The following is a 12,297-nucleotide window of genomic DNA, read 5'->3' on the forward strand; positions in this document are numbered from 1 at the left end:
CCCTGGATCAGAGATGTATGTTTGAGAGCTCTCTCTCTCTCTCTCTCTCTCTCTCTCTCTCTCTCTCTCTCTCTCGGTGTGCATGGCCAGCCTTTTGTCACCATCCTTATATAACTGCACAGCGCGAGCCAATGCCGCGCACGGGTGATGTCATCCAGGATGTCCCCGTTTTCTTGCTTAAGTTGACGGCTCTCTGCTTTCGAGATAATGGAGTAAATGAATCCTGCCCGGCTTGTCACAGCCCCTCAGCCGGCGTCTGCCAAACTGCGCTCGCCGCTGCAGTTTTGTTTGCTGACAGTCGGCACACAGTTGGTCAATAGCACGCAGGGCACCTAGCTGCATCTCCACACATTCTCTGTCTCATCTCTCTCGTCTCTCGCTCTCTGTCCTGCTCTCTCTGAACACATGTTGGCATCACCTGATGGATGCCAGGGAGAAGAAACAGAAAAAACAGAGACAAGAGAAGGCACTCAAACAGACAAAGACAGAGAGAGAGAGAGGAACTATGAACCTGAGAGAAAGAGGAGACAGACAGACAGACACAGAGAAAGAGGGAGAGAGAGAGAGGAACATAGACACAGAGAAAGAGAGAGAGAGAGGAACAGACAGACTGGCCCGAGGAGAGAGAGGAACAGGGCAATTTACAGAGAAGAGGAGAGAGGAACATAGACACAGAGAAAGAGAGAACATGCAGACAGGAGAAGAGAACAGACAGACCTGGCGAGAGAGAGAGGAACAGACAGACAGAAAGAGAAAGAGAGGAAAAGAAATACAGAGAAAGAAACAGAAAGAGAAGGAAAGAAGGGTGGTGTGCTGTGTTTTTCCCAGGCCTGTGGTGTCGGTCTGCGTGCAACCCTCCCATTACTGTCTGTGCACTGTGTCCCCCTGAGCTCTGCTGAAGGCATTCTTGGTACTGCATTAAGCTTGGCTATTTTTAGCCTACAGTAATTTTACCCAGGGCTTGTGTTGGTTGGGTGGGTGGGAGGGAGTGAGTGGATGGGTGTGCACGCTGTGATGATGATGATGATGATGAGGACGATGAGGAGGAGGATGCGTGGTTCATGTTCCGCCGCTGGCGTTCGCCCCGTGGATCTTTAGCCCTGGAACGAGGGAGCAAGTGAACAGCCGAGCAGTGATGGTGGGTAGGATGGGTGGGTAGGATGGGTGGGTGGGGGTGTCAGGGTCGGCCATGTGGAGAATGGGAATGGATTAGCAGGCAGGGGCACAGGCACGGTGTGGGCACAGGCGGGCAGACTGCAGCAGGAGTGGTGGGTAGGATGGGTGGGTAGGATGGGTGGGTAGGATGGGTGGGTGGGGGTGTCAGGGTCGGCCATGTGGAGAATGGGAATGGATTAGCAGGCAGGGGCACAGGCACGGTGTGGGCACAGGCGGGCAGACTGCAGCAGGAGTGGTGGGTAGGATGGGTGGGTAGGATGGGTGGGTAGGATGGGTGGGTAGGATGGGTGGGTAGGATGGGTGGGTAGGATGGGTGGGTAGGATGGGTGGGTAGGATGGGTGGGTAGGATGGGTGGGTAGGATGGGTGGGTAGGATGGGTGGGTAGGATGGGTGGGTAGGATGGGTGGGTAGGATGGGTGGGTAGGATGGGTGGGTAGGATGGGTGGGTAGGATGGGTGGGTAGGATGGGTGGGTAGGATGGGTGGGTAGGATGGGTGGGTAGGATGGGTGGGTAGGATGGGTGGGTAGGATGGGTGGGTAGGATGGGTGGGTAGGATGGGTGGGTAGGATGGGTGGGTGGGGGTGTCAGGGTCGGCCATGTGGAGAATGGGAATGGATTAGCAGGCAGGGGCACAGGCACGGTGTGGGCACAGGCGGGCAGACTGCAGCAGGAGTGGTGGGTAGGATGGGTGGGTAGGATGGGTGGGTGGGGGTGTCAGGGTCGGCCATGTGTGGAGAATGGGAATGGATTAGCAGGCAGGGGGCACAGGCACGGGTGTGGGCACAGGCGGGCAGACTGCAGCAGGAGTGGTGGGTAGGATGGGTGGGTAGGATGGGTGGGTGGGGGTGTCAGGTGTCAGGGTCGCCATGGTGGAGAATGGGAATGGATTAGCAGGCAGGGGCACAGGCACGGGTGTGGGCACAGGCGGCAGACTGCAGCAGGAGAGTGGGTAGGATGGGTGGGTAGGATGGGTGGGTGGGGGTGTCAGGGTCCAAGCAGATCAGCAGCATGCAAATGAGGAGACTAATTGCTTCCACTGGATTTTGAAAATCAAAGCCTGGCTCTGGTTGCCAGGAGAGGGGGGTAGAATATTGATGCCTTGCGGAATTAAAAGGGTGACAATCAATGGTAAAGTCAAAACCTTGTGGTTGCTGCCATTTATTGGACTTGTCTGGGATGTGCTGAAAAGGTTGAGAGTAGATATAGTTGACATAGCTGGTAGATTTGTGCTGCGTTTTCAGGACAAGTACATATTTTTGCAGTTGACTAAATGTAGTTAGCTTGAAGCTAGCAATGCTAGAGGCTCATTTGTACGGACCTAGTTGGCCTGTTCCACAACATGTCTGGACATGCCATAAGGTCAATGTTGGTGCGTGTCTGTAGTGGAATTTTCAGTAACACCAGTTCCTCTGATTAGAGTGTGTGCTGTGTGTTAAACCTGATAGGGGTGGTTACCATGCCGATTGTGTCCGCACACAAGGTCAGATGAGATCAGATATACATTGTGGCCAGAGGACACTTAGGTTTCTAATTTAACAGGTCTAACCATTGTGTTTGATGGTTTTGGGTCATTCAGGATTTTCATTCTCTCAATTGCAGTAGACAGATTTATAAACAAATCAACAGGCTTAAAACAATATCATAGTGATATTCTAATACTGTCGAAATCTTTATTGCACAATCATTTCAGCCAATCATCTTGCATTATCAACTAATCATTAGCAATAATAAAATCACTGCATTCATTAGTAATAGAAACTTCATTAGTAATTTAAAAAGCTGTATTACATTTGAAATTAAGTCCATTTTGTTCCATTTTGCCCTCGTATTTCATCCCATATTGTAATATCCTGCACCAGTGGCTCTGAATATTGTTCCTTTATTGGAGACAGGAATACATGATGAGGATTAGTGTAGCGAGAAGAGAATCCATTTCTGATTTGGCCCTCTCTGGTCTTGGCCCTTTGGTATCGCTACAGCCACAGAGAGAGAGAGAGAGAGAGAGAGAGAGAAAAGTCACTGCATCTAACACCTCATTCTTACTGTGTGTGTGTGTGTGTGTGTGTGTGTGTGTGTGTGTGTGTGTGTGTGTGTGTGTGTGAACGTGTGCTGCTTCTCTGTATCCTTCATTTCTCGCTGCAGTGCTGAGTGTTTTATGCCAAGGGGAGAATTACTCTTTGACCTGAATCGTCCCAAAAGCCTGCCTCTCCTCTCCTCCTCTCTGCAAACTGAATAATACGCCCCACCGTGTGTTTACACAGAGTCTCGGCCAAAACAACACAAGCCCACCTCCCCGTATCCCAGCATGCCCTGGCAGAGAACCCACCATCCCTCTCTCTCTCTCTCTCTCTCTCTCTCTCTCTCTCTCTCTTCTCTCTTTCCATCTCTCACTTCTTTCTCTTATTGCATTCTATTTGGTTGGTTTGATTCATTCATTAATCCATTACTCACTCGCTTTTATACTCATTCATTCATTTCTCTCTGTGCCTCCAATAATAAGGTTGATTATTCACTCACTCTCTCACTCTTCACACATTCACTCATTCTTCCTTTCTCTGATTCTTTCTCCACTCCTCTCCTCACCACGTCCAGTGTTCCCAACCGGCCATGCTACTGCATTACGCACAGAGGGGACACTCGTGTGAGACTCGTTATGCAAAGCCTCTCTCACTGAAATACGGCGGCGCTTCCCGCCACTGTGCCATGGCCACACCCTGACATGCCTCCTCTCCCCAACACTCTTCCCCAATGGCAGCCTGGCTGCGGTGATGGAGTGGGTAGTGGCGGCGTCCGCTCAATCTCGGATCCCACTTGAGGAAGCTCTTTTGAGAAGTGGATAGGTCTTTGTTCTAGGAGAGATGAAAGTGTTCTTCATTCTCTCAATGAAAGTTTTTTTTTGTTTTTTTTAACCAAAATTGGGCTGATGTCCAAGTAGAAGGGTCAATGCTTCTCTCTCTCTCTCTCTGGTGACATCACACCAGCGGGCGAGAGGGCGTTGGTGTCTCATTTGGCATGCAGCCTGCAAAAGGCTGAATTGGTAGCTCCGGCGGCGGCTCCGGCGTTTGCCTAATGGATTCAGCTCCACACCCACACCATCTTCCTCCTCTTCTCCTTCGTTCTCCTCATCTTCATCAGGGGGCCGTGTCTGGCCGGTTGGCTGGCGGACAGAGTGACAGGAGACTGAGGAGGCTGGCTTTGGTCTAGCGCCTCCGTCTCAGCACACCTTCTTAATCCTCTCCCCCTGTCTCTCACTCCGCTCCACCTTCCTATCTGTCACAGGAGGACAGGCAGAGAGAGAGAGAGAGAGAGAGAGAGAGAGAGAGAGAGAGAGAGGGAGAGAAAGAGGAGGAGAAAAGGGAGAGTGAGGGAGACAAGGTGTGAGAGTGGGTGAAGGAGAGAGAACTTGGCTCAGTATCGCCGGTTGTGAAAATATACCCCAGCCGATTGATATGAAAAGATCCCGTCCACCCTTGCAATCTGTTATTATTGAGTTGCAGTAATTTCATGGAAGGCCGCCATTTGGCAGTCGAAAAATCGAGTTCATCATCACAGGCCTTTTGGTTTCGGGAGGTGGTGTGCCGCGCGGCTGGCATATGTTGTTTATAGCGTGGTATTTCGCTTCGAATTTATGCAGGCTATTTTCTCTGAGTGGGAGCGCACTGGAGCTCTTTGTAATGAGGGTTTAATGATATGCCAGGGTCAGACCCCACGATGAAACGAGGGTGAACCGCAGGAACTGACCCCGGAGTAATTGAAGTTCAGCAGGCAGTGCCAGAGATACTTTAATTAAAAGAGAAAAAAGAAAAATAAATGAAAAAAAGAACTTTGAAGAATGTTACTCACACAGGACATTAACGCAGTTGAATATTTCATGTCGGAGGGGTTCGGTGCATTTTGATTTATTCACTCACTATCTTTTCCTCTTGTCTGTTCTCATCAGCGCGCGAGGAGAACGTTGCCACCTTCCGCGGCTCGGAGTACTTCTGCTACGACCTGTCGCAGAACCCCATCCAGAGCAGCAGCGACGAGATCACGCTCTCCTTCAAGACGTGGCAGCGCAACGGCCTCATCCTGCACACGGGCAAGTCGGCCGACTACGTCAACCTGGCCCTGAAGGACGGGGCTGTCTCGCTGGTCATTAACCTGGGCTCGGGGGCCTTCGAGGCCATCGTGGAGCCCGTCAACGGCAAATTCAATGACAACGCCTGGCACGACATCAAGGTCACGCGCAACCTACGGCAGGTAACCATAAGAGTGGGCGTGAGTGGGGGGGAGCATAATGTTATCATAGCTTACATTGTACAGCATGGCTTAAGACTTAGACTAAGTCATTGAAGTGACATTAACTCAATTTGTATGAATAAAAGATGTATAACAAAATATATTGGGGGAATGTAATTGAAATTAAATATATAAGTAACTAACTGTCAGTGAATGTGATTCATAAGACAACTTGAATAATAAGACTTGCGACTTTGTTGGGAATGTGATTAATAGTTTTAGACTGATAGTGTCTGCTTTTTGCATCTACAGAACATGTTGACTTTTCAGGAAGTCTTTTCTTTCTTTCCTTTTTGTTTCTTTTCTTCACATGATCTCACTGTGCTTTACTCGATGCCTCTACGCTACACTGCGTGTGTGCGTAGCTAACGAACAGTGCCTTCTGATAGCCCTGTGACTATCAGTGGCCGTGCGTTTTCCAGCCACAGTTCCTCTCAGTCACAGATTTGAAGCTCGAGAAAAAACAAAAATAGCACCTTTCAGCTTAGTTGTTGTGAGTGATCTCTCTTCCCTCAGTTCCAATGTAGCTTCAGATTTAGATTCAGATGCAGATTCAGTCACCACAACCACACAGACACAGACACAGACACACACACACACACACACACACACACACACACACACACACACACACACACACACACACACACACACACACACACACACACATCTCCAATGCAGATTTTAGCCTATATTAAGAATGATGACAGGTCTTGTTTAGGAGCTAGGGTGTTGATTTATGCAAAGGTATAGGAGAGAGAATGAAAGAGAGGAAGGGAGAGAGAAAGGGAGAGGGGAAAGGAGAGAGAGAGAGAGAGAGAGAGAGAGAGAGAGAGAGAGAGAGAGAGAGAGAGAGAGAGAGAAATCTAGACCAGGGCAATGACGCAAGGGACACCACCACAGTGGCGTTATACAGGCTGTTGTCACCCTTCCCGGCATCAGTGTGTTAAAATAGAGGTGCTTAGATAGCAGAACTAATGATGTCCTTGGGAGAGCCTTGGGCTTGGAGAGCAAGACTCTGCTGGGCTTGTGTGGTGTATGGGAGGAAGTCAAGAGGGTTTGTTCTTGCTCGGTAATAAATTAAGCTTTCACACTTGATTTGTTTAGCTGACCTTAAAGCGCTGCTAGCAGGTGAGGCAGCTTTGTCGTTGATGGTGATGATGATGATGTTGAGGGGTCGACAAGTAAGTGCTCATTTTGTGTCACTGTCTTGTGCACAGGTGTTCTGTGTGTGTGTGTGTGTGTGTGTATGTGTGTGTGTGTGTGTGTGTGTTTTTTTGTTGGAGATGTAGAACACTTCTCGAGGGGACGCTCTCAGACTAGGCTACGAGCTGACAGCCTGAAGGACCTCTTGCTGTTCACTTCTTGTTCTTGTTCTTGCTCTCTCTCTCTCTCTCTCTCTCTCTCTCTCTCTCTCTCTCTCTCTCTCTCTCTCTTTCTGTCTATCTATCTCTTGCTCTCTCTCTCTCTCTCTCTGTTATGCTCTCTCTCTCTCTCTCTCTCTCTCTCTCTCTCTTTCTGTCTATCTATCTCTTGCTCTGTCCCTTTTGCCTTTTGTATGTTTGACTTCCTCTGTGTTCTGTTCCTCTTTGTTATCTCTCTCTTCTTTCTTTTCTCTTCCTCTCGTCTCCTCTGATCCTTCTTTATCTTATCTGCTACAAAGAAACACAGAGACACACACACACACACACACACACACACACTCTCTTCGCTCTTATCTCTACCTGATTTCTCTTGGAAAGACACGCTTTGCTAGACTAACACTAACCATTCATTGGGTCATTTTAATTACTAACCGTGCTCTAACCAACTAATGTACTAACACCCTGATTCTTCATCATTGCTTTGATTTACCTTTTCTTTTTTGGTTCTTTTCCCCCATTGATTGACAGCCGCTTTTGTTCACTATTCTTTTGGTTTCCTTTTTCTTCCCCCCTCCTCTTCCCTCGAAAGCATTCAGGCATTGGACACGCTATGGTAAACAAACTACATTGTCTGGTAGATATCATTCTTATTGTCCTTTTTTTGGGTTTGCCGTGTCTCTCCCTTCTCCTCCCCCTCCTATCTTTCTTTGGTTCTTTCCGTTTCCATCCTAGACACTCTTATCAAAAAATGAGGAAATGGGTTTGTATTACCAGGGTCTCTTCTCACCTCGTTGAGTTGTTTTCCGACTTGACACTCTCCCCCACACAAATGCCAGCATCACCATGTGACTCTCCCACACTCACACTATGCCAGATACATAGAACAAATATGAGAAATATACAATACACACATGCATATATGAATAGTCATGCATACTCACATGCACACATGCAAGCATATAGATATACAGATACAAACACACACACTCTCTACACACACACACACACACACACACACACACACACACACACACACACACACACACACACACACATAATGCACAAAGGTAAACATAGGAATACAAACTTCAACACACAAACTTCAACACACACATATAAGCTCATGTACATACAGATAACAGTATTTTTTGGTTCTTTTACCTGGGCTTATTAATAGACTAGATAGACAGTTTTATGATCTTAGCTCAAAGTTTCCTTACAACAGAAAAAATGCCTGCAACGGGCTAGTCCATCTTGTATACCAGCAAAGCCTCCACATTTTTTGTGAGGACTGTCGGCAGCGAACTGACAGATGCTTTCCACCTGTCAACAACTGACAACAACAACAACGACAACAACAAGTGAAAACCAACCAACCGACAAACAAACAAACAAACAAATAAACAGAAGAAAGAAAAAAAAGACAACAGATCTCAGTCTGGGAGCTCTGACAGTTGACTCCACCACACCACACTGCGCATGGCATGCCTTCAGGACCATCCACTCGACCACCATCACCATCACCTCCACCTCCACCTCCACCTCCACCTCTATCGCCCACTCCACCAATCCCCCTTATCTCTGAGCCCACGTCATCACCCATAACCACTAACACTGTTGACTCACATCCTCGTTACCCACCCCCTCCACCTTGCCTCTCCACACACACACACACACACACACACACACACACACACACACACACACACACACACACACACACACACACACACACACACACATACACACACAGACCGCGCTGCGCACACGCAGCACTATTCACACACACACACACACACAGACACCCTATTCATCTTCCCTTGTGATGTGGGTCCCCTTGCATGTTTGTGGTTTGTTGTGTGTGTGTGTGTGTGTGTGTGTGTTGTGTTGTGGCTTTTCCCCTGTGGCTTCCTTGCTCTCGTTGGTGCATGGATGCACTCTTTTGCGTGGCTTTTCTGTGGCTCGCGCATCCCATGCAATCAGATCATCCAGTCACCCACCCCTCCCCCTCCCCTTCATGTTTATTTTTTATGAACTTAAAGTATCTATATCTATATCTATATACATTGAAAATAATTGATATTACTGTGTGATTGGCTTCCTTTGCAATGCATGCGAGTGAGTGCGCGTGATCGTGTTTGTAATGTGGGCGTGATTGGGTGCACGTGCGTGCGTGTGTGAGTGTGTTTGTGTGTTTGTGTGTGTGTGTGTGTGTGTGTGTGACTGAGTGAATGATGGAGAGGGGGTGTGTGTGTGTGTGCGTGTGTGTGTGTGTGTATGTGTATGTATGTGTGTGTATGCGCACGCACGTGTGTGTATGAAATTACAAATTGAACCCTGAATCCTAAAACAAGTACAAACAATTTGTCCTTGCTTTTAACATTTACTAACCCCGTAACCAGAATTCTCCAAACCAAATGAATATCCATTTTCTTACCCCCATCAAGATAAAGAAAATATGCCTCTCACATATTTTCTTTACCTGTCCTGTGAACCTATACTGAAAATCATGAATTAACTCCAAAAAGCTGTCTGATCCAAATCAAATGGTCAAAGGGTTTGACAATAGCCCACACATTGTCCACATCATACATAGAAATAGGCCAAGAACTGTGGTACTCACTTAGCTGCCAGGCACCGCAAAGGGACAACACACTCGACATTACAGGAAGTGATTGTTTTCCATTTCCTGTTGCTCCTGCCGCACAGGTGACGATATCTGTGGACGGCATTCTGACCACCACGGGCTACACGCAGGAGGACTACACCATGCTGGGCTCAGATGACTTCTTCTACGTGGGAGGCAGTCCGAGCACGGCGGACCTGCCCGGCTCGCCCGTCAGCAACAACTTCATGGGCTGCCTAAAGGAGGTGGGCAATCTCTGGCACTGACATAGCTATTCAGTCTGTCTCTCACACAAGGATGCTGTATACAGATGCTCACAAACACATGCACGCACAAACAAGCACATGCACGCATATGCACGCATACACACACACACTCACTCTCACACACACACACACACACACACACACACACACACACACACACACACACACACACACACACACTCACAGGCATGCACTGATAGGCATGGACATACTGTATGCACACACACACATGTAAACACACATAAATAGACACACACACATATACAGTATCTATACTGTATACAGTACAGTATACAAACACACACACACACACACACACACACACACACACAGCCACATATACAGTATCTATACTGTATACAGTACAGTACACACACACACACATACACACACACCCACACACACACTTATCCTTTCGATTTACACCCATTTCAATATCCAATATCGTGTAATTTGTCAGACGTGCTGAGGTTAGCAGTAGCCTCACAGGCCTCAGCTTCATATGTCGCGTCTGTAGCACTACGCGGGGGCCGGGAGTGCAGCCTGCTGTACGCGCTCTGCGCTTTATGCTGAGCCACAGTGGAATAGCCAGACGCAAAATGATTAACTCCCCCCGACCGAAACATTCAGGTATCGTGACTCCACGAGACTCAGGCTGTATGCACAGCATGTATTACTGATACTCCCATAACGTCCAAATCTTCTGATAGGAGTATTGGATGTGACACCCTAATGCTGTCGCAGTCATAATCTGTTAAAATACCACTGTTTGGTGTCGCAGTCATAATCTGTTAAAATACCACTGTTTGGTGTCGCAGTTGGACACTGCTGAAGCTGAAATGTTTTCTTTTTCACCTCCGTAATTCCGTAATTGCTATCAGACATTAGAGCTTCGGCTGGAAGCCATATTTATTGGAGGGAAGACATGTAACCTTTTTTTCCGAGACATTTACCAGGAAAACACTGTCATTAGAGAGGGATTAGTATGATTAAGGACAGTGTGGTGAGTAATGACAATTATAATATTTTGATAAAAGCTGTTAAATGCGACAAGTGTGACCCCATGTAGAGTGCTAATGGCATTAGTAGAGTTTTATGTCAAGGCATTTAGCGCACAGTGTTTACCCAAACTGCATGCTCTTTAAGGGCTGATGTGTTTGTTCAGCCACTGTGAGCTCTTGAAATTGGGACAGTGTTCTAAGGGTGCTAGGTTGTTGCCTCTTTTCAGAAAAAATGCACTAACAATTCTATATAATGGAGCTGTTTGTATAAAACCTCATATAAAAGGTGTCTCATATCAACAATCATCAACTCTTGGTTTTGCTAAATTTCTCCAAAGAGTTACAGTATGCTCAGTGAGTTAATATAAGCTTGAAGCCACTACCACAATCTACCAGTGAACAAGTACTCTACTCAATGTACTACTTTATGGGGTCCAAACCCTAGCACTATCAGACTACTGTATGGGGATTATTTGTATTAAACCCTAGCACTATCACGCTACTGTATGGGGACTATTTGTATTAAATCCTAGCACTATCATACTACTGTATGGGGTCCAAACCCTAGCACTATTATACTACTGTATGGGGACTATTTGTATTAAATCCTAGCACTATCATACTACTGTATGGGGCCCAAACCCTAGCACTATTACTGTATACTACTGTTTGGGGACTATTTGTATTAAACCCTAGCGCTATCATACTACTGTTTGGGGACTATTTGTATTAAACCCTAGCGCTATTATACTACTGTTTGGGGACTATTTGTATCAAATGTGTTATCCCAATGAATGCATTCGTTGAGTTCCACGCTGCCTCATGCTAGATGCCATTAGAGCTCTGTTAGCTGTGAACAGAAGGTAGTGGTGGGCCCTGGCCCCCTAACCTCCTCTCAGCGATGGGTTGCGCTCTGACAGAAGGAGGGTAATGTGTGGAGCGGACCCCACTCTGGGGAGACTCGTTCTCCTCTAACTGTGGGCCAAGGTCATCCCGCTACTGCCTGCTAAGCACTCCCATGTCCTGGCAGAGCCCCATCCTCTTGCCCTTCATTGGTCAGATCAGTATTTTCATGACTTTTCTAGAATATTCTCAGACAGGAGACTACTTAAGTATGATCCCTAATAATGAATTAAAATGCAGATTACCTTTACCTCTCTGTCTCTCTCTCACATCTCACATCCCATGTACCAACACACCCACATACAAAGAGAGAGAGAGAGAGAGAGAGAGAGAGATACTGTGGTAGAAATGTTTAGACTATCCGTAAATTGAATGTGTTGAACATTACATTTTGAATTATTATGTATATGGTTTACAAACAGTGTGTTTAGGAATAATTGATGTTCTTCTTTAGTATTGAGTCTCTCACTATTACAAGACACATTTCTGTACATTCAACTTGCTTTATTTATGCCATCCAGATTGTGTTTATGTGTCTCTCACTGGGGGGAGAGAGAGAGAGAGAGAGAGAGAGAGAGAGAGAGAGAGAGAGAGAGAGAGAGAGAGTGAAAGAGAGAGAGAGCATTGCCTATACTTCTACAGACACTACTGGGACTTTGTTGATGGTAACATGTCCCC

At 47.0% G+C, this 12,297-nt stretch overlaps 1 protein-coding gene across 1 annotated transcript in view; it reads left to right on the forward strand.

Moving 5' to 3' along the window:
- LOC125298764 (neurexin-3b-like) overlaps window positions 1-12,297 on the forward strand; it is a 243,341-nt gene that overhangs the window by 62,009 nt on the left and 169,035 nt on the right. The window contains 3 exon segments of the mRNA XM_048249611.1: window positions 5,119-5,420; window positions 7,413-7,436; window positions 9,533-9,694. Of these exon segments, the coding sequence (XP_048105568.1) occupies window positions 5,119-5,420; window positions 7,413-7,436; window positions 9,533-9,694 (488 nt within the window).

Source organism: Alosa alosa, chromosome 8 (genome assembly GCF_017589495.1).
Source record: "Alosa alosa isolate M-15738 ecotype Scorff River chromosome 8, AALO_Geno_1.1, whole genome shotgun sequence".
NCBI classification, from domain to species: domain Eukaryota; kingdom Metazoa; phylum Chordata; class Actinopteri; order Clupeiformes; family Clupeidae; genus Alosa; species Alosa alosa.